At 48.2% G+C, this 23320-nt stretch overlaps 1 protein-coding gene across 1 annotated transcript in view; it reads right to left on the reverse strand.

The window, feature by feature from the left end:
- The window catches only part of LOC118018372 (transmembrane protein 132B), a 324057-nt gene that overhangs the window by 76134 nt on the left and 224603 nt on the right, over nt 1-23320 (reverse strand). The window contains exon 4 of the mRNA XM_035016819.1: nt 7821-8007. Coding sequence (XP_034872710.1) covers nt 7821-8007 — 187 coding nt within the window. The remainder of the gene's footprint in view (nt 1-7820; nt 8008-23320) is intronic.

Raw genomic sequence — 23320 nt, forward strand, 5'->3', positions numbered from 1 at the left:
CTGAGGTCCTCTGCCCACTCTAGCCAGCAGCCCTCTCTGAGGTCCTCAAACACACCAAGCCTCGCCCCGCCTGCAGTTGTGCACTGCTCCCTCTGCTGGAATGCTCTTCCTCCACAGCCGTCTACAGCTGGCTCGTCCTCCTGGGTTAGGTCTCAGGGCAGACCCTGGACCCTTGGAAGGATGTCTTCCTGATCGCTCTGACACTGCCCACCCCCTTCCCAGCCTCTCTGTTCTGCTTCCAGCACGAGTTCTCGGCACCTGAGATAACGGAACGGACTGTCCTGGCGTGTGAGCAGCACGCGAGCTGGGGGCTCTGTGCCCCTGCATCAGCATCTACTAGGACACACAGGAGGCACACGGGCATCGGTGGAAGGAAAGAAGTACACGTGCCCAGGTCTCGTAAAGTCTCAGGCCACTACAGCTAAAGACAAATCTGATCATCTCTTGTTTTTTTCCATGTGGAGCCTGTGTACCCAGTTGCCTAGAAACTCACCAAATGTGTTCACTTTTTTTATTCCAATCTTGTTGAAAGATAATGTGTTTTTATCTGCATGTGCAGAGCTGGGCTTTTTAGTTTTAAGAACTGTAGTTGGATAGCAGGCTCCAGGCCTGCTCTCGACACCACCCTTGGAAATAAATCTCTAAGCTCAAAGCTCAGTAACTGGACAGAAAACCGAAGAGAAGTGAGGGGGAGTGAAAGGACACAGTGGAAGGGAAAAGAAAGAAAACTTATGCTTTCATAAAGAAAAGAAACAGGCACCAAGTTAGCATTTCCCAGGCATGGAGGGGACAGCAAAAAGACTATTTTCAAGTTTTAGATTTTAAAGATGATGCAGAAAACATCATTATTACCCTGGGTTATGACACTCCTCTTTTTTGACTGCCCTTTTTAAGATGGGATTTTTGAAGGTTTTGACCATCTGTGCTGTTCTGCTAGAAATGGAATTATCAGACCCAAATCGTTTCCAACTCCAAAATTTCCATCAACTCCACTTTCCTCCTCCCCATGTACAAAAAATAATGAATCCACCACATACTAAATAAATGTCTGTTGTATAGTAATTGACTAGATGGAGGGAAAGAAAGAAGGAATGAAAGAAGGAAGTAAGGAAGGGACAGATGGATAGATGAACAAATAGATGAATGGATGGATGGGTGGGTGGATGGGTGGGTGGATGGATGGATGGAAGGACAGATGGATGAGTAGACAGACATAAGAATGGATGGAAGGATGGATGGAAAGATGGATAGCTGGATGAATGAATAGATGGATAGAAGGACAGATGGATGGGTGGACAAACAGACAAATGGATACATGGATAGATGAAGGAACAGATGGATGGAAGAACAGATGGATGGATGGACAAACATATGGACAGACGGATGGGCAGATGAGTAGACAGACAGATGAATGGATGGAATGATGGATGGAAAGATGGATAGTTGGATGAACGAATGGATGGATGGAAGGATAGATGGATGGATGGACAGATGGATAGATGAATGGACAGATGGACAGACAGATGGATGGAAAGACAGATGGATGAGTACATCACCACTGCCCCTGTTCTTTTGCAAGCCTTCCTGCCTGGACCATTGCATCAGCCCCTGCCCTGGCTTCCAGTCTTGGGGTCTCTCCCTAGTCCTATCAGACATTACCCCAAAGCTGCATATTTACCTTCATGAAGTAGAGATTGCTTCACTACCCAAAAGGTGCCAACAGTATCCAACGCTACCCAGGATCACGTAACTGTGGTAGCAAAGTTCTAAATCATAAGCCTGGGGTTGCCTCCCAGGGTAATAGTGCCTCCTCAGAAGGTGCAGTGAGACTGAATGAGATATTCCAAGGGCAGGAGTCACAGCTGACAGCCCACCCAACAGTCTCCCCTCCTCTCTGCCCTGTCACAGCTGAGTCCCCAAATGCCAGATCTCATCTCCCCACCTCTGCACCATGGCTATCTCTTGTTTTTTTCATCAAATCAAAACTCTTTTCTTTCCACAGGAGAACCCACCACCCACCCTGAGATTGAACTTCTGCTTGGCTTTCACCCAAAGTCTGACAGATGTGCCTGCATGTGGCCAGAGAAAATGGCAGCCATGATGAAAAGAATGATGACTAAATCTGACTGAGTGCTGACAATGTGCCGGCCAACAACACTGACACCTTCCCTGCAGTGTCCCACTGAGTCCTCACAAAACTTTGTAAGACAGGAAACCTCATTTCTACAGTTTACAGACAAGGAAACTGAGTTTCAGAGAAGTAAAGTGATGTGCCCACGATAACAAAGCTAGTAAACATTAAAGTTCAAATTTCAGTCTAAACAGGTTGACCCAATAGGCTGTACTCTTGACCAAGATGTTTCTTTGCCAACTGCCTCAAAGGTGAAAATGACTGGAATTTTCCCAGTATGTACCTCACCTCAGGAAATCAACAGGATAACAAAACTAATACGGTAGAGAAGGTCGTTAATTCTACACAATGGTTGAATCTGCTTGCATCTACCTGGGGTGCTTTCCACTACATACACGACCTTTATACTTGCCTGGATAGTGTAAGCATGTTCATATTTGTAGTATCTCACTTAGTCCATATGACACCACTGCGCAGGAGACAGGACCAGTGTTCTTACTTGGAAACTCACAATGAGAAACTAAAGCAAAGAGAAGTTAGGTGACCCCTCTAAGGCTACATGGAGAATGAGAAGCCAGGTGGGCTCTGCCCTCAGGTCTCCTCTTCCCAGCTCCCGGAGCTGGAGGAGAAGGATGTGGAACTATCACAGGAGCTTCCTTAGCCCCAGCCCCGTGGGGGCCCCTAACTTCCATGATGAAAGGCTGTCTGTGTAAACGAAGAGGCTTGTGATCACCGTGCCTGTGGGGGCTCTGCTGTGGGATCTTCTGGAAGAGCAGAGTGCAGAGTTCTTCCCAGGAGGGCAGTGTCTTCGGGAGCCTAGAGACATCAGAGGTGGTAGGTTGGCTGGGGATGACACTGAGGTCCAGAAAGCTCCTCAGGCAATAGCCTGGGGAGGCAACAAAAGAACAGATCATGGGAAGAGGGATGGAGAGTTCTGGGTAAACAGCCCGAGGAAGAGCAGAAAGGGGAGGGGCAGAAAGGGGAGATTGGGGTCCTGCACAAGGCAGGTGGGGGGGAAATAATGGCTCCTCCAGGATGTCCACATCATAATCCCCAGAATCTATGGATATGTTACTTTTGCATGGCAAGAGGGGAAGTGAAGACTCTTGAGATGGGGAGATTTTTCTAGCTAATATCCAAGTGGCCCCCATGCCATAGCAAGGGTCTTTATAAGGGACCGAGGGAGGCAGGAGGGTCAGAGAGGAGACGTAATGACAGAAGCAGAGGTCTGAGTGACACGGAGCCAGGGGCCAAGGGATGCAGGCGGCCCCCAGGAGCTGGAAAAGGCAACAAACGGATTCTCCTTCCCATCCTCCGGAAGGATGCAGTTCTTCATTTTAGTCCAGTGAGACCCATTTCAGGCTCTGGCCTCCAGATTGTAAGATGATGACTTTCTGTTGCTTTAAGCCACTAAGTTTGTAGTGATTTTTTACTGTGGCAAAAGGAGATTAACACAGCAAATGAGAGCTCCAGCCAGTGGACTTGGGCTCTGATGGTAAATATAACCATCCATTCATTTGTTGAGCAAACACTGTACACTCGGCACCATGCAAGGTGCTGAGAAAGCCCCCAGTGGTCAGAGCAAACATGGTCCCTCCCATCCAGGGGCTTGCGATCCAGTTTCTGCTTATCAATCTATTGCTGCCCAGCTCCAAATTCACCCCCCATTACCTGCTCTATGAAAATGGATCTGAGCCCTTAATATATTTTTCCTTTGCCAAAAAGCAAGGTGTTGAGCTTTGTCGGTAGGGATGTCGGAGAGACGTTTCTGAGGGAAAGGGCTTGCCTTGGGACTCTGGTGCACTCTGTCTGCAGGCTGCCACCGTGCACGAGCCGTGACTTCCGCAGCACCAGTAGCCCCCCTCAGGTCCAGCTCCCGCAGCACCCAGCACCCGGCAGCTCTACCCAGCTGCCACCTTGAGTGGTTTGGTGCTTCCGATGCCTCTGATGAGACACCTCTCTGTAAAGAGCAGTCTTCAGAATTCTAGTAAGTTCTGCCGGCATGCTACGTCGGCAACTTCTCCACGTTCGATGAGCTGGGACCACACCCTCTCCAACAAGGGCTGGATCTGGGGGTTGGGGGGGATGCTGTTCCTTGAGCACTCTAGCTCAGCCCTGGGGCAGTGGATGCTCCTGATGGCTGCCATTCGGACATTCTTCAGAGTTCTCTTGACTTCTTACTAAGCAATCCCCTCGTTATTCCAGTCTCTGTTATAATTAATAACCCTTTATATTAAACTTTCTCTGTTTCAATGCTTTCTCATGACTGGAGCCAGACTGAGACAGACATGCACAATCACATAAATAAGCATGAATTGCAAACAGTGGTATGATCTACAAGAGGCAAGTGAGCAAGAATATAAGGAGGACAGAACTAATTTGGCCTGAGTGGCCAGGAGAGTTCTCTCGCGTTGACTTTTAAGGTGAAAAGAGACCAGAAACCAGACAAGTGGACCATTCTGGGCAGGCCCGGGACTCAGCGTGGCTGTGCTCTGAATGCACAGGGTTCTGAAGAACAAGCCACACTTTGGGACATCAGAGTCGTGTTGGGCAATAAAACCAGCAAGACAATGGCATCAACCAGAGCCCGTGTGGCTTCATTTGCACTCCCTGCTGGGTTCTGGCTGCTCAGGTGACCCAGCCCTGGTTCCCAGGAACACCTCCTCCTGCCCCAGCCCCGAGTCCAGTGGACTCTTATTCTGGCCAGAACAAGAGTTTTATTGCACAACGGGAAGCCCCACTTCCCGATTCTTCTGTTGTGTCTGGCTTCTCATCCATTCTAACTCCTGCGTAGCTGCATGCTTGGGCTTACATCACTCTGCTCTCACTACTAAAGTGGTTTCTGCTTCTGGGTACAAACATACAACAACAAGCCCACCTGTGGATGTTCTGTGCACAAGTCATGGAGCACCCTTACATCATGCGGAGTCGTCCAGAGTCAGTTGCCACTGAGAAGGAAGAAAGGAGGTGGAGAAGGGGAGGAGGAGACGAAGGAGGGAGGGATTGGGGAGGGAGAAGGGGGAGGGAAGGAGGAAGGGGAGGAGAAGGGGAAAGGAGGAGCGGGAAGGGGGAGGGAAAAGGAAGAAGCACCTAGCAGGTACTCCCTGCTAGGCACAGCAGGCAGAACTCTCCCCTTGGCAGCTGTGGGTCCAGGGAGCACAGCTGAAACAACTGATCCCACAGCAAACTTCACAGAATAGCTCTGGTCCCCGGGGGTTACTTCAGAGCCACTCTTCACAATGATCCAAGAGATAGATGGTGACACACACCACTCAACCATCCAACCCCGGCGCTCTGCTACCAAGAGGAATTAAAGCCCAATGCGGGAAACCATCCCTAGGTAAAGATCAGCCAGATGGGGAGCACTGAGCGGCGTCAATAGTCAGAGACATGCCGCGTGCACCCCGTAGACCCAGCCTCCCTGGAGCGGCAAGGCACAGCCCCCGAGGGGAGGGAATGGCGGTGGCTGAGGGAGGGAAGCAGAGAAGCCTCCGGATGTGGCGAGCACGCCAGCACCCACGGGACTCCACACCCCACGCTGTGCCCTGGCGCCTGTCAGTAAGACACAGGAGCACGGATGCCCCACCGGGAAGCACCGGCCCCCGCAGAGACCGTCCAAGCCAACCCCTGATCTAGGACCACATTCCAAATGCCTGCTTTCCCTGCTCTGCCAGGCTCTTCCTTCCTAACCCTCCCCCCGACTCTGTGCTGTCCCCACTAAGAGCCCTGACCCTGGGAGGGACAGCCCACTCAGCCTGGGGCCGTGAGAGAGGATGTCACCATGACCAGGGCATTTGTGTGTCCATAGGACAGGTCTCATCAGGAAAGGGGATCCCAAGAGACAAGACGACCAGCACGCCCCTGAAGCCCAGTGACAGCCGAATGACTGTCCCCACTGCCAGGCGCTCTCCTCAGAAGGGGACTTAGGGCGGGCGAGACGCTAAAACTGAAGCAGGGCCAAGGCCACACAGTTGCGGATGCGGAGTACGCCATGACAGAGTTAAAGCAGCATAGCCAATCCGTGACCACGGCCACGGCTGTGTGTGATCCAGCGGGCTGGAGTTAGTCCTCGGGGTGCTGCGCTTGGCACCCCTGTCCCGGTTCCGCCTCCTTTCCTGCTCCTCCCAGAACCGGCACCTGCCCATCCAAGGAGGGCCTGACCTTCTCCCTTGGAATTCCGGCCTCAGAAGCGACAGGGGGCGACAGAATCCCCAGTGAATCGGGTGCTGCGCACTAAGCTCAGAGCAACAGTGTAAGGACTCAGAGTAAAGACGCAAGCCAATCTCAGCCAGATCAAGGTTGATCTGGAGAATCAGAACAGTCTCTTTCTGCCTTAAAATCCACATCCATCCATCTCTGCCCTTTGACAGGGCCATTTCCTGCTGATTGTCGCTGCACAAAAACCAAAATGCAGATCGCTGCTGATGTGGGTAAACTCCGTCAGGCTAACTTTCAAGAATTAGATGAGCCCAGTAGCTCGGGTTAAAGCAAGGGGTTCACTCATTCGCTGACATTCATTCACAGCATATAGTAACTGTCCCAGGCATTGTTCTAGGTGCTGGGATCACAGATGTGGACACAACTGACCAGAATCCTACCCTCACAGATCTCACCTTGTAGGGAGGAGATGGATGGTGAGCCCTGCACCTCCAACACCAATAACATCTACGAAAGATGAAACAGGGTGGTGGCATGCACAGAGAAGGGGGCAGGCAGAGAGCCAGTTCTGGCCAACGTGGCCAGGGGAGGGTGCATCTCTTAACAGTCAAGGTGAAGGGAGGAGCCAGGCATGCAGATACATGGGGAAAGTGTGTTTTGGGCACAGACAAGAGTAAGAACACAGATATGTGAATTGCAGACTTCATTGTTAGGTGTGGGGTTTCGTTTGCAAGGATCTTAACTCTGGTATCCAACTTGAGTATGGATGATAGAAATATCCACACACTTCCCTAGAATATCTGGGTGCTGACCCCTACACTTTGCTCCCAGACAGGAAGGCCGAAGTAATGCAGAATATTTCCTGTTCCACTGAACATTTCCAGTGTGGGAAAGGTATTAGGAACGTGGTGCTCCCAGGGATTGATAATCCCTATGGATCACCAGCACTGTCCTTTTTACATTCTGGAACCTCAAGCATAACGCTGTTCTCAGATGTGGCCCCTGAGCCTGGTCGTGAATGGAGCTTCAACCAAGCTCAGAGGAAAAATCTGGTCACCTCCAGGCCAGGAACAGAAACGGAAGTGGTTCATGGACTCTGGGACCTGGTCAGTTCCCAACAAGGCTGCTTCAGTCCATCGCATTTTTCAGCTTGCCCATCCCCACGCTACCTGGGAACTGCCCGGTGAAGCGTGCAGAGCGTTGTCCCCACACACATGCCTGGTGCATTCCACCCAGCACAGCACTTGGTCCTGATGTGGGCCCAGATTCAGACCATGAAGAACAGGAGCCCCCAGGAAATGTTCACCAATATCCACAAAGGAGAAGAGATTTGCTGTAGACCCCAAATAGTTTCCAAAAAGGCATTATAGAAAGCAGGTAAATAAAAAGTAATCTGAGTGTATTTCCCTTGCTTAAACATTCTCAAGTGCATAAAAAATAACAGATTATAAAACACATCATGCTTCTTTGAACATTAAAAGCACTCCAGAAAACCTCTTGGTGACCCTCTTCTGAAGCTCAAATTTCTCACCATCGCAAGAGGGACGATGCCCACAAAGGATGTCTGGCTGACGAAGATCTCAGAGACGGCCAGCTCGCTCATGGAGTCCTCCACTGGATACTCCACCTGCCAGGTGATGGGCTGGGCCCCAGCCAGGCCACTGCTGTTGTCGATCCCGAAGTCCACTTGCAAGATCTCATAGAAGGAGCCATTTGCCCTGGAAAACAAACACATGTTGAAGTGTAATTTAAAACCTGAGACTCAGTAGTCTGAGATAAATTGCCACATTCCTCCTCGCCGATGGAAAGAGTGATTGCCAACTTCAACAGAGTACATGGCAGTGTCGACAGAGCCTAACTCGTGGGCTGTCCGTCAGTGACCCACAACTCCAAATGGGTGGGCAGTCCATCTGCAGGGCTCAGTGGGAAGCAGACTGTTCTCCCTCGAATGAGCAGGTCAGACAGCTCTCCCCACTCCCACTTGTGCACACAGCAAGTGGCCCTGAGCCTCTTGTCTGGTGCTACCATCACTCCATTCCTGAGGCACATCCTGGACTCTGGCTACCTCCACATTTACTTAGCTGTGTGTCTATGGACCCGTGGTTCAAACTCTGAGTTTTAGGATTTGGGGAGAACAGTGGTGACCTCACAGGCTGGCGGGAGCATCATGAGACCAAGCATGGGAAGGACTCCGTAACTCGCTGGCTCACTACAAAACTATGAGTGACACATAAAATGCTACAGTGATTCCTCATTTCATGACCCTGAAATGGGATGAGATGTAAGAATCCACCAGCCTTAATTCATGGAGTGGCAGCACTGCCTATGTGTTTGGAAGAGGGGAAGAAGGTGGATGGGACACATAAACGTGAAAAAGACTAGCATCATTCTCAGTATTTTTGTACACAGGGAGTATCTTGTCATTGACAGGGATGTTGTAAACTGTAGGCCGACTATTGTACCAACAGCAGAAGTTGCTGAACAGAGAGTTAAAACAGAAGCCATGCAGCACAGGGTTTGTGAAGGACTCTGTTCTGTAGCCTTTTCCATCACCCTGATGCTAGCTTTATCCCCAGCCAAGGAATCTGACAGCAGAGTGACCAATTCATGGTTCCCCAAGGCCTGAGTCATACCAACCAACCTATTCCTTTCCTGCCAGTGGGCCTGCCTGGACCAAAATGGGCTTGGAAGCCTCTGGTCTGTCTTTCAGGGTGTGGGCAGGTTGTGCAGAAAGAGTTTTGAAAATGAACCTGGTCTTGCTGCTTGCCCACCAGAAATCTCCTACCATGGACAGCTCCCTTCCCACCTGCTGACTTAAGAAGAGGTTGAAAACCACACCTGGATGGTTAGAAGCAACCAACAGGTACCAGAGGCAAGCTTCAGACGTAGTAACAGTATTGACAGAAATGACTTGCTCAATACAGAATTCCACCAAATCAGAACCACACTAGACTCCATATAGAATTGGTCGTGTCCAACCCTTTTCCATGTGGCCAAGGTGTTAAGAAACTCTCTGATGTTGCTCTGTCCGATACTGTGCCCACTAGCCAGAAATAGCTATTCAAATTGAAACATAAATGTATTAAAATGACACAGCCGGGTGTCCCAGCTGAGCTTAAGCTGGGTGTGGGACATGGGAGCTCTGAGTCCTCAAGTATCTACTCGTCACGGTGTTCTGCACGGGGAAGACAGTGTGTACGGCATAAAAATCCCTTGCTTCATGAGAAGGACGACAGTGGGCACAGAGGAGAACCCCCACCAGGGGACTCCAGTATACCTGGGCATCTTTAGTGAGAAGGCAGAGCAAGGGGAGGCTAATGGCTGATTCTGAGTTGCCGAAGGGATTTCAGGGTCTTAGGGACTGAGGCCCTCGCTTCAGCCACCCTCATTCCTCTCCCAGCCTGAAGTCTCCTCTCTGGTCCACAGCAAGTCCTCACTTCTCCATCTGTTGAGTCAGGAGACACTCAGTCCTATTGGACCAGATCTTCAATTACTCTTTGGGCTGCACCATGCTTGGAACCATGACTTGGGAGCTGCTTCTAATACCTCTTGGGTTCTCAGCATTCAGTAGACCTCAGCAAGGCAAATGCCAAGAAAGTGAGACGCCCCCAGCAGGAGAAGAAAAGGAGCATAACTGTCTGTGTTCTCAGCAATTTAATCCTGCTAAATCTGCACTCTGGTCTTGGCGTACAGAAGCAGCCAGTCTTTGGGCAAAGGGGGCAGGGTCTGTGTGAGAGGGCCAGCCCCCTTCTCCCTTCCTGAGCCCTTCCTGCTCCTCTCTGACTGTCCAGCCCATGAGCTGGACCAGCGACAGGAATCTGCCCAAGTCCAACTACAAACAGAATAATGGCTCAACTGTGAGTCACTTTTATGCACAAGTGTTTATTCTAAGTCATTTCCCTCAAACCGGAGGAAGGGGGTCTTTTATTTCAGGCAGCTGATATGCTTGCAAGTAAGTCCATTTCTATGGAAATGGGCTTCTAATTATTAATTTTACCTGTTCCTGATCTATCCTTGATAAGCCTTTCAAATTTAGGAAAGTGCTTTCATGATCCTCTCAATTTAATAATTACCAACTGCCTTTGAGGAATCTGGATCAGTAGTCCACCCGTGAGATATTCATTAGATATTTTTCCCTGGGGTGGAGAAATGTGTGTGTGCATGTGAGCATGTATGTCTGTGTGTGTGCGTGTGCATGTATGTGCATGTATGTGGGTTTGCACATGTGTGTGATTGTGTATGTGCATGTATGTGTGCATGCGTGTGTGTGCGTGTGCATGTGTTCGGAGAGGTCAGGCAGGAAACGCTGCTTGGCTGCTTCTCCCCCCGAGGCTGAGCACACAGCACCCTCCCAGAAGGACTTGGTTCCCAAAGCCCTGTTTCCCATGGGAGCTTCCCCTTTAGTAAACCTGGGAGCCTCTTCCCTGGGACCCTGGGACCCCTGGGGTGGAGCTGAGGCAGCTTTTGAATGCACAGTGTGGTTGCAGCTCAGACAGGCCAGCAGGGAGGAAAAGGAGAGATGGGGGCAGAGGAGGGGTATGGGGCACCCAACCCAGCAGCCTGTCCCCAAGAGCCACATCCAGCCATTTATCAGCATATAACCCATGATGACAATAATAGCTGTTTGGGGGAGGGAGGGAGGAGACAGGGAGAGGGGAGGAGGAAGGGAGGGAGAAATAAGAGAAGGGGGGAGAGAGGGGGTTCAAAACTTTGAACTCTTCTCCAGCAAGTTGTGCCATTTACATCGACTATTACCCACCAACCCCCACAAACTTCTAGATGGTTCTGCGCTACCAGGCTGAGATGCTGAAGCTTTCCCCACATGAGCTTTTCTAGAAATGGAGCGAGAGAGGCTGACCTCTGTCAGGGTCTCTGTCTTAAGAGCCCTTCTCTGGCATTATGTTTTTAAACGACCAAAAGGCAAGGTACATACAGATCCATGATCACATTGAGCAAATGCCCCCGAAGAGGCACGATGACATGGATTCCACCATTATGGTGCCCTATAGAGTATTCTCGCCATCCAAAAAATCCTCTCTGCTCTGCCTATCCATCCCTTCTCTGCCCAATCCCTGGCAACCAATCTTTTACTGTCTCCAAAGTTTTGCCTTTTCCAGAATATCCTATCACTGGAATCCTATGGTGTGGTGTGCAGCCTCTTCAGACTGGCCTCTTTCACTTAGTAATATGTATTTGAGGTTCTTCCAGGTCTTTTTTGGCTTGACAGCTTATTCCTTTTTAGTGCCAAATAACATTCCATTGTCTGATGGACCACAGTTTATTTAATCCCTCACCTGCTGAAGGACATCTTGGTGGACATAAGCTTTCAACTCCTTTGAGCAAAATACCAAGGAACATGACTACTGGATGGTATGAACCTAATTCTTCAAAGGCCAAGCCTATTATAACACTACAGTCACTGTGGTCCCTAGTACATTCATTTGTGGAGTGACATTTATTAAGCACATATTATGTGTGAGGCACTAAGAATTCATTGGTAGACAAAATAGATAAGATCCCTGTCTTGCTAATCAGGTAAATAAATAAGGTAAGTCCTGGTCATGAAAGATGCTATCCTAAAAATTAAATAGAATTAAATTTCTTTTTAAAAGTCTAAATAAATTTTTTCAATTAAAAAATTGTAAATACAACTTTTAAATAGTCCATTTTCATTTTAAACTAGAATATATATTACAAAAGGAGACAATGAAAGGTGTTCAGGGCCTGCCCCTGTAAGGAACTGACATTTGAGCTGAGACCCAAAGGACGAATAGAAGCCAAACAGATCTTCAGCAAATGTTTGCTGAATAAATGAGTAAATCTATTTTAAGCTTTTTAAAAAATCATGGGAAAAGTTTATCCGAAACCATTCAGCATGAACACAAGGTGCTAAATGCAAAAGAACAACCATTCAGTCTTTGTTCAAATACCACCTGCTCAGTAAAGCCTGTTCTGACCACACCATCTAAAGCTCCATGCCCCGTGCTTACAGTTTTGACCCCGTTAGCCAGCTCTTTCTCTCTCTCTCTCTCGCACATGCACACATACACACTCCTATGAATGTGGGATCTTTGCCTGCTTTGCTCATTATTGTGTCCCCAGCACTCAGAACCCTGCCTGGGACATAGTTGTTGCTCATTGAGTATCAGTGAATATCCAGCAACAGTTGGAACAAGATCTCAGAGGAACACGTGCTTAGTGAACGCCAAGACCAGATGTTGGGAGAAGACAGATTGGCAAGTCAGGGAAGGCTTCCTGGAGGAGGCTGGACTCAGGCTGATCTTTGAACAACAGGCTAATTAGACGAGCAACTGCTTCAGCCCCACTGCTTGGGGTCGCTCATCACACCCTTTCCCCTCCGGACATGCTTCCCACTCCGTGACGGCCCCCACATCAGTCCTCCCAGGGAGGAAAGAAGCAATCACTGCTCATCAGTCCCATCAACAGGGCAGAGGCTCTGTAGTCCGTCTCTCTGCCTGTCACGCAGCTCTTTTCATCATGATCTAATGGCCAGCTCTCAGAATCTGGCATGAATAAATCATCTCCTTCTGCAATTCCAAAAAATCCAGGCACTACCTCCTCATTTCTGTTTCGTCAAAGGCAGCACTGCCTGAGCTTGCTGTGGGAAGAACGTTTCAGGTTCATGAGTTGGGCAGTGGTTGGCAGTCAAAGGTCTAAAAATATTTAACAGCCACGAGTCTCGAGCAGGGACTTATAATCTTTCGGACTCAAAACATTGTTTCCTCATTGGTTTCATTTCCTGACTTCCCATCATCAAATTTTTATATAGAACTTGGAAAAAATTTCTGAGACGATGTCAAATGGGAACAGTCCAAGAGTCGAGGTTCCTTTATTACTTTTCTGGTTGACCAGGAAAAGCTCAGTAGAAAACCCAGAGGTTACAGCGTGGTCCACTGGGCTGCACGTGGCCAGAGCCATACTTCATTAACTGCCCCCCACTACCGTGTTTTTACAAAATTTGAACTAGCTGTCAATATTTTTAAACGCAGAGAATCCACACATACACTCCCCCAAAGACATGGGATTTCTGGCTTCTTCGGGAAAATGGGGAGACCAGGCACGACCACCCCACGTGCCCATGTGGCAACACTCAGCCACAGAATGCCGTCCCCACCCATGGGGCTGAAACTCTCCAACAGACCACTTTATTCAGTTACGGTATCCCTCAGGTCCCTGTAGATATTTGTGATCTCTGAGAAAACACATTTTGTTCCTGACCTTCTAGTAAACACCTGATGAGCTGTGTTTCCCGCTCACCCACAATTCCTCCTCCTCCTGGGAACGTGTCTCCCCCGCCCGCCTGCCGTGGTATTATCCTGACACCCAGCCCTTAGCCATGGCTCTGGACTCAGTGGTGAACTCTGACCTCAACGGGGTGAGGAGCGCTTCCTAGCAATGTGAAATCCTTCTAGAAAATTCCCAACTTGGCACAGAAAAAGCTCACAGTATCCACAAACAAGTTGTACACAAATGTTCATTGTAGCATTTTCCAGAACAGCCGAAAAGTGAAAACAATCTAACTGTCCAATGGAAGTTGATGGCCGGTGGGTACAGAGCTTCTTTTGGGGCTGATGAAAATGTTCTGAAATTAGGTAGTAGGGAGGATTCCACAATTTTATGAATCTACTAAAAAACCACTGGATTGTATACTTTTAAAGGATGCATTTTATAGTATGTTAATTATATCTTAATTTTCTTAAGTAAAAAAAAAAGGAAAAAATCAAGTTGTGAAAGGATCCGTATGGCCTAGTACTTTGTATAAAAATGGTAAGCACATGGGCAGCCATTCTCTATATAGTTTATATTAAAAACCATAAAAACATGCATGGTGAGGATAATGTCCACCTCAGAGAAGAGAGAGAATGAAACCAGCAGGAGGCACGTTAAGACTCCAATTAGAGGGGCGCCTGGGTGGCTCAGTCGTTAAGCGTCTGCCTTCGGCTCAGGTCATGATCCCAGGGTCCTGGGATCGAGCCCCGCATCAGGCTCCCTGCTCTGCAGAGAGTCTGCTTCTCCCTCTCCCACTCCCCCTGCTTGTGTTTCCTCTCTCGCTGAGTCTGTCAAGTAAATAAATAAAATCTTAAAAAAAAAAGAAAAGACTCCAATTAGATATGTAATATTTAGTTCTTTTAAAATGTGATGAAAATAAAGCTAGGTAGTAAGAAAAAAAGAAGCTGGGGATGGGACAATGAGGGTGTGTTATAGTGTTGTCCATATGTCTAATCCAAATCATCTAATCAAGGAACACTTTATTTAAAAATAAATATTTGTTTAAAAATAGAAAGCTACCATCCTCAACTCTCTCTCTCTCTCTCTCTCTCTCTCGTTTGGTTTCTTTTCCTTTTGACTCTCAAATCCACATTCCTGCTGGCAGCCAGCCAAGACACTCTCCATCTGCCTCCTAAATCAGCTCGCGAGAAGGTGGCCAACCTGTGGCCCCACTTCCCAACCCCAGGAAAAGGAAACTATATAATCTTTTTTTCTTTTTAAATATTTTAAAGTCCCTCGCAGGCTGGTATGAGTGAGCCGAGTTTTGCTTACCAGCGTTTTCCCAGAGCTGGAAGCAATAAATCCCAGAACGAGGGAACACTCAGGCACCCCCACTTTCTCAGCCAGCAAACCCAGGACTACTTCTGCCACCAACACTCACCCTCACTTCCAGCTTATTTGATTTTATCAGCAGTACCATGACAAGCCCGAAGACAGCTAAGACAATTGCCACAATTACTTTTTTTCTTCCCTCTGCCTCTATCTTGCTGACAACATCCCCCAAACCCTTTCAGGAAATGCCGACCCAGAAACCATCTCTCACACCGACTTCCGAGATACAACTTTTCCAAGTCAGCCCCTCTGTTCCCTCCTATCGCCAACCTTGAGGGAAATTCTTGTTATAGAAAATGACTTATGGAATCCACTGCCATTAGGTCCCCCCAAAGAGGAGAGGCAAAGCCACGCCGACTGGCGTGAGAGAGAGCACCAGGGGGCTCTGGCCTGTGCACGGGGCCTGGCTTTGGGTCGTGTTAGCTCTCCTCTGCGTTCCCAAGATGTTCTCAGCTGCACCGAAATATGGAGTTGGGAATCATAATGCTAATTTATCATCATTATTTTTTTTTTTTAAGTAGGCTCCAAGCCTAGCATGGAGCCCAATGTGGGGCCCAAACCCACAACCCTGATATCATGACCTCAGCCGAAATCAAGAGTCGGATGCTTAACCGACTGAGCCACCCAGGTGCCCCCCATAATATTATCAGGCATTATTTATTCAAAATTAACATTATTAATAAACATGTTAATTTTGAATAAATAATACATTCCTGGGATTCCAAATTCTGAAAATACAAAGAAGACGACAGTGAAACGTCCTCCTTCCACTGCTGCCCTCCAGACCCCCAGCCCCTCTCCCCTCTGCCAACCAGTTATTGTTTGTTTTCTTACTGGCCCCCCAGAGATGGCTGTGGGTCTGCAAGCGTGAACAGGTGCAAGGCTCTGCCTCACTCTTACACACATGGTGCACACTCACCCCTCTGTTCTGCCCCTAGAGCGCTGCTCTCTGACCCAAAGGGAAGTGAGAGATCTGGCATTTCTCCTCCCTGACAATGGAAGCCCCACCAGGAAGTGAGGCCAGAACCGGCCACCATCCAGCCACCATCCGGCCACAGGGACCAGCCAGCAAGGGCAATCCGCCCACATGCCCAGAAGGGATGCGGTGGCCGTATTCCTGGTGCTAGCACAGGGAAAACCCGGCTGAAGCAGATCACATGGTGGGACGGGTGGAGAGCCTCCTGGACTGGCCACGGTCTGCCTCCAGAGTCCATGCCCGAGACGCTAAGTGTAATGAGTCAGTTCTCTGTGCCTACACATCACTGAGAGATGACAACGTCCCCAGCTCGATGCCAGGCCCAGTCACGCTTACAGTGGGGAAGTGAAGAGCAGAATCACACTCAGAAAATCTAGTTACAAAAAAAAAAAAGAAAGAAAGAAAAAAGAAAATCCAGTTACCTTTCAAAGAGTCTGCTTCTGAGTGGAAACCTTCCTCCTGCCGTGTGGCCCAGGATTATTGTGCACGTGTACCAGGAAGGGCCTCATTAAATGGGGATTCTTGCTTGCCTAATGGGCGGGCTGGCTCCTCCAAGTGAGAGCAGCTACTAATGAGGCCAGGGTCCCGGGGTCATGCCCTATACATGCTGGTTAGCTGGGTTCTTCCAGGTGGCCATGAAGGGCATCTACAAATCGGGCACCCTGCAGGCCATCCTGGTTACCAGGGGCCAGCTGGCAGCCAAAACCAGCACCAATTTATTCCTGGTCCTGGTGTTTTCCCTGCTGAGATACGGGAGCAACATCCTGCACAAAGGATTACTCCTGGCTCTCCATTACAGGGACCGCAACAATTAGCTGACCAGGGCTGTGTTTGTGGTGACCTAGCAAAGATCAGGCCGGCGCTGGGCCAATCAGAGGAATGCTCACATTCACCAAGAGCAGTATTTAAAGGCCACAGACATCTGACTGTAAGCGCCAGGGGAATTCATTGCCCGCAGACCAAGGGGTGGGGTTTTAAGGTATAAGAATCATGAAGTTTTACCTACAGCTTGGACTTTTCTCCCAAATTCGAGACTCTTTCATCCAACTGCCTATTGGACAGCTCCAGTCGTGTGTCCAACAGACATCTCAGACTTGATGCCGAACTCCTGCCCCTCACCACCCCCACCCTCCCCCCGTGTGCTCTCCCCCTTCCACCCTCCCGGTCGCTCAGACCGACACCTCGTTCATCCTGAACTCCTCCTTCCTCAGTAGCCCACATCCAGTCTGTCCGGAAAGCCCGCCAGTTCTACCTGGGACACAAACATCTTTAATGCCTTCATCCTCCCGTGTCCACTCCTTCCACACGGCCCCACCACCATACTGCCCAACGCAGCAGCCAGGGCTCTTCTGTTCAAACAGAAGCCAGCTATTTTCACTCTCCCAGTCAAAATCCTCCAGGAATGCTCGTCTCGTTCCCATAAAAGCGTAGGTCCTTACAAAGATCCATAAGGCCCTACACAGCCCAGAACTCTCACCCCAGCACCTGCCACCTCCCTGACACTCTGCTGTCCCCTTGTTCACTCTGCTCGAGCCGCACCGGCCCCTGCTGCACCAGGCACGAGGCTGCATGGCTCCCCCTTCTCCCTGGGCCACTCCAACCCGTGATATCTGTACCCACACCCCTCACCCTCAGGACCTACTTTAAATGTCACCTTCTGAGCAAGGTCCTCTTTGGTGGCCCCGCGGAAAGACCCATCTCCCACACTGGCAATCCCTGTCACCCTCCCCTGCTTTTTCTGCATAGCACTTAACACCACAAACTTACTATATTTTATTTACTAGCCTTGTCTATGGGCTGTTTCGGTCTCCTAGATTGTAAACTCAGTGGGGGCAGGGATTTTTCTTTATGTTCCCTGCAATACCTCCAAGACGTAGAACAGTACCTGGCCCATAGGAGGCCCTCTATAAATATGTCACGAACGAATGAATGAATGAGCTGTGAACCTCAGAGTTCACGCTTCAACACCGTATTTCTATGGCATCCTCAGACGGTACGTGTATGAGCACACGTGTATGTACATTATGATCCTTGTGTATGAGGTCACTCCTGTCCATCCCTGGCTAGGCCTATCCACCCATTTCCCACTCCTCTTCTCAATGTGGATGTTCACCTGTGGCGTCTTCTTTGTCTTCCATAACAGTATGGGGAAAGGCGGGACTGTCTGAGAGTCAGCTTCCCTGCACGGGGACTTCCATCAGTCTCTAAGTCATGAAATGGGAAATTCCTACAATGCTCTTCCCTGTTTCCAAGTGTCTGCTTCTTTAGGTCACTCTCTGCATCCTTTAGACAGCTCTTTCTGCATTATCTCCAGTCTGTAGCTGTCCACTGTGAGAGTATTAACACGACAGTGACTCCTAAGCCATCACTGGGCTGGGACTCATCGATGCTAATTTTTCTCATTATGGTAAGAACATTTAACATGAGATCTACCTCTAGCAAATTTCAAGTGCACAATGTAGTATTGTTAACTCCAAGTGCGGTGTTGTAGAGTAGACCTCTAGAATATATTCATCTTGCATCCAGTGCTAATGTTTCGAAGGCAGGCACTGTTAAGATGGGCTCAATAATAACTAAGGAGTCAAGAACCATTTTTCCAAGGAGTATCACAAATGATAAAGATTATCAGCTTTCTCCAAGAAAGTAAAATATTCACCCTTGATTCAGACATTCCCAAAGTTCATGGCACCTTTCAACACCACAAGAGGAAACAAAAAAAATTAAAGACAAGGGAGACAGACAAACAGACATACATAATGCCCTGGGGCATTAAAAAAAAAAAAAACCCAAACAGAGTCTCTAACCTCATTAACCTTGAAATTGAGTAGAGTTAAGAGAAGCCCACAAATACATTGACATTCTGAACACCACTTGGGTCAAAAATCAGATTAGACTTCTTGTAACTTTCAATTTACCTGGCAGCTTTTCAATAAATGTCAGCTGGGCAGAAATTCAATGGAAGTGATTTGCAGGCTCCTGTAATCCTGAAGTGTGTAAATCTCCCTAAATGAGGAGCTCTCCTTCAGGAAACAGGAATTCTCCCATCACCAATTAATTAAAATCCAATGATCCCGTGCCATCCCTTACTTGGCCCATTGTATTAATGACAACAGCTTCAAAACCTTTCTTACAGACCAATTACTCTATAGTAATTACGTCTCAGTCTTAAGTCAACCACAATTAGGAAGGATTATGTGCATGTAACTTCTCTGACTTTTCCCTTTGCTGATTACACCCCTGAAATTCTTTACATGGAACTAGACTACACCTGTCCTGCCATACTTTGATGAAGAGACTAATGTGGTCCAGAGGAGCAAGTATGAACCAGAATCAGGCATGAAATAACAGGGAACAGTGGTAAAAAGCTGGATTTGTTTGCCCCACCAGGCGATTCGTCCACCCAGTTATAGGATGCACACATAAGATGGTTCAGGACAGAGAAACACCTCCCTGTCCAGGTGCTGGGGGAGGGAACACGGGGTTCACATGTACCAGCACTTTGAACCTGCCCAGCACTCACCCCACATCAATCTCAACCTCACAAACGGGTCCACTGTGCATGTCCTCAAGGAACGAAAATGATTCCAGATAATGATGATATCCGAAGTGAGTCAGCACCAGGTCAGACCCTTGGAGGAAAGCGACCATTAATTGGCTTAAAACAATAGAAGGAAAGGTGACGTCTGTTCTGGCGGCTGCACTAATGAGGGGCTCAGTGGCTGTGTGGTGGCTGTTCAGTTAGCTGACCTGTGGCACCATGAGAACGGCCCCCAGCACACCCAGCACCATTGGGGAGGGAGGGCGCGAGCATCCTGAGAGACCGAGCACAGGTGGGGACTCGGGCCTGACATCCAAGCAAAGAGAAATCCTTACTGCAGCTCCGAACCTTCAAGGTCAGTGCCTGCAAAGCCAGTTTCTTTGAAAACTCCATTCCGTCTTAAGGGAACAATTTGTCTGCTTCCTCTGATGCAGCCTGGCTGATTCACCCTCGTGAGAGATGCTAGGAGTCTGGGACCACACTTTCTGAATACAGAAGGAGAGCACATTATTGGAAATATGTGAGCTTCTAATGGGAACCAAACATTTAAAGTTGGGACTATCCAAATTCTCACTCTTTGTAATGATATGATACTTTATGTGGAAAACCCAAAAGACTCCACCCCAAAACTGCCAGAACTCATACAGGAATTCAGTAAAGTGGCAGGATATAAAATCAATGCACAGAAATCAGTGGCATTCCTATACACCAACAAGACAGAAGAAAGAGAAATTAAGGAGTCGATCCCATTTACAATTGCACCCAAAACCATAAGATACCTAGGAATAAATCTAACCAAAGAGGCAAAGGATCTGTACTCAGAAAACTATAAAATACTCATGAAAGAAATTGAGGAAGACACAAAGAAATGGAAAAACGTTCCATACTCATGGATTGGAAGAACAAATATTGTGAAGATGTCAATGCTACCTAGAGCAATCTACACATTCAATGCAATCCCCATCAAAATACCATCCACTTTTTTCAAAGAAATGGAACAAATAATCCTAAAATTTGTATGGAACCAGAAAAGACCCCGCATAGCCAGAGGAATGTTGAAAAAGAAAAGCAAAGCTGGCGGCATCACAATTCTGGACTTCCAGCTCTATTACAAAGCTGTCAAAGGCACAAAAACAGACACATAGATCAATGGAACAGAATAGAGAGCCCAGAAATGGACCCTCAACTCTATGGTCAACTCATCTTTGACAAAGCAGGAAAGAATGTCCAATGGAAAAAAGACAGTCTCTTCAACAAATGGTGTTGGGAAAATTGGATAGCCACATGCAGAAGAATGAAACTGGACCATTTCCTTACACCACACACAAAAATAGACTCCAAATGGTTGAAAGACCTCAATGTGAGACAGGAGTCCATCAAAATCCTAAAGGAGAACACAGGCAGCAACCTCTTCGACCTCAACCGCAGCAACTTCTTCCTAGAAACATCGCCAAAGGCAAGGGAAGCAAGGGCAAAAATGAACTATTGGGACTTCATCAAGATAAAAAGCTTTTGCACAGCAAAAGAAACAGTCAACAAAACCAAAAGACAACCGACAGAATGGGAGAAGATATTTGCAAATGACATGTCAGATAAAGGGCTAGTATCCAAAATCTATAAAGAACTTATCAAACTCAACACCCAAAGAACAAAGAATCCAATCAAGAAATGGGCAGAAGACATGAGCAGACATGTTTCCAAAGAAGACATCCAAATGGCCAATAGACACATGAAAAAGTGCTCAACATCGCTCGGCATCAGGGAAATCCAAATCAAAACCTCAATGAGATAGCACCTCACACCAGTCAGAATGGCTAAAATTAACAAGTCAGGAAATGACAGATGTTGGCTAGGATGCGGAGAAAGGGGAACCCTCCTACACTGTTGGTGGGAATGCAAGCTGGTGCAACCACTCTGGAAAACAGTATGGAGGTTCCTCAAAAAGTTGAAAATAGAGCTACCATACGATCCAGCAATTGCACTACTGGGTATTTACCCCGAACATACAAATGTAGGGATCCTAAGGGGTACATGCACCCCGATGTTTATAGCAGCAATGTCCACAATAGCAAAACTGTGGAAAGAGCCCAGATGTCCATCAACAGATGAATGGATAAAGAAGATGTGGTATATATATACAATGGAATATTATGCAGCCATTAAAAGGAATGAGATCTTGCCATTTGCAATGACGTGGATGGAACTGGAGGGTGTTATGCTGAGCGAAATAAGTCAATCAGAGAAAGACATGTATCATATGACCTCACTGATATGAGGAATTCTTAATCTCAGGAAACAAACTGAGGGTTGCTGGAGTGGTGGGGGGTGGGAGGGATGGGGTGGCTGGGTGATAGACACTGGGAAGGGTATGTGCTATGGTGAGCGCTGTGAATTGTGCAAGACTGTTGAATCACAGATCTGTACCTCTGAAACAAATAATGCAATATATATTAAGAAAAAAAAAAGAAGAAGATAGCAGGAGGGGAAGGATGAAGGGGGGGAAATTGGAGGGGGAGACGAACCATGAGAGACGATGGACTCTGAAAAACAAACTGAGGGTTCTAGAGGGGAGGGAGGTGGGAGGATGGGTTAGCCTGGTGATGGGTATTAAAGAGGGCACATTCTGCATTGAGCACTGGGTGTTATGCACAAACGATGAATCATGGAACACTACATCAAAAACTAATGATGTGATGTATGGTGATTAACATAACAATAAAAAAATTTTTTTAAAAATAATAAAATTGGGACTGTCTCAGAATGTCAGAGTCAGCACACCTAGGAAGACATAAAAAGAAGCTGTTGTCTATACCCAGTCCCTAATTCTGCCAGAGTTTCACAAACTTACACTCTCTGTCTGGGTCTCTAAGTTCTGGACTATAACTCATTCATTCAAACGTTCAATTAAATGTATTTGAGCATCTATGCATGCCAAGCTCTGTTTTCGGCACCGGGGCTCAGTGGTGGACAAGGCAGGGGAGGTTCGTGCTCTCCTGGAGTTTATATTCTCGTGGAGGGAAACAATTAACAGGCTAGTAAGAAAACAAATGAGGCAAGTATTAAATAATGAGAGTAGCTGTCATTAATGACCTTCCCTAAATATTTCCAGCTCCCCGTTTTCTGGACATAGGAGAGGACTGCATTTCTGGCTCACGTGACACTGGGTGGAGCCAAGTGACCGGCTGTGACCAGCACATTCTGTGTGTCCCTTCCACGCAAAAGCACAAGTCTCTGCTGCCCACTGCCACCTCCACCAGCAGCTTGAGAGACTGACGGTCAGATTCCCCCGGCCGAACTTCAGTGGGAAAATGGTTTGAATGAGAAACGAACCTCTGTTGTTTTAAACCACCGGGACTGGGGGTGGTGTGTTTTCACAGCATCCACCAGCCTGTCCTGACTGAGGCAGAGATGAGGACAAAACGCAATAAAGTGCAGGGGGCGGGGGTCCGTCAGATAGAGCCATGAAAGGAGCCCTCTCTGAGAAGAGGTATCTGAGAGCTGGGATTTCAGTGGAGGACAAGGATCAGTGTTCCAGACAAGGGGAACAGCAAGGGCAGAGGCTCTGAGGTGGTAAAAGGCTTGCCACGGTTAAGCACACACGTCCTGCACACGTGCACTTATGCACACACTCACATGCACCCCTGCACAGGCATATGAACTCACACACACACACACACACACACACACACTAGCACAAACTCACGGCCAGAGTGACGAGCAGGAGGCAGAGGGGGACTGGGCTGCCGCCCTGTGGTCCACCTGCAGACGCTTCCAGGGGCCAGCCTCCATCCCCCATCCCGGAGAGACAGTCATCAGTGATGCAGGCCCTTTGCACAAAACCTCAACGTCCCAGCAAGGGGCAGAACTCTCCAGAGACTGGCTGCAATGTGGACCC

The sequence above is a fragment of the Mirounga leonina genome, unplaced genomic scaffold, assembly GCF_011800145.1.
Source record: "Mirounga leonina isolate KUSES-001 unplaced genomic scaffold, KU_Mleo_1.0 Mir_171, whole genome shotgun sequence".
NCBI lineage: Eukaryota > Metazoa > Chordata > Mammalia > Carnivora > Phocidae > Mirounga > Mirounga leonina.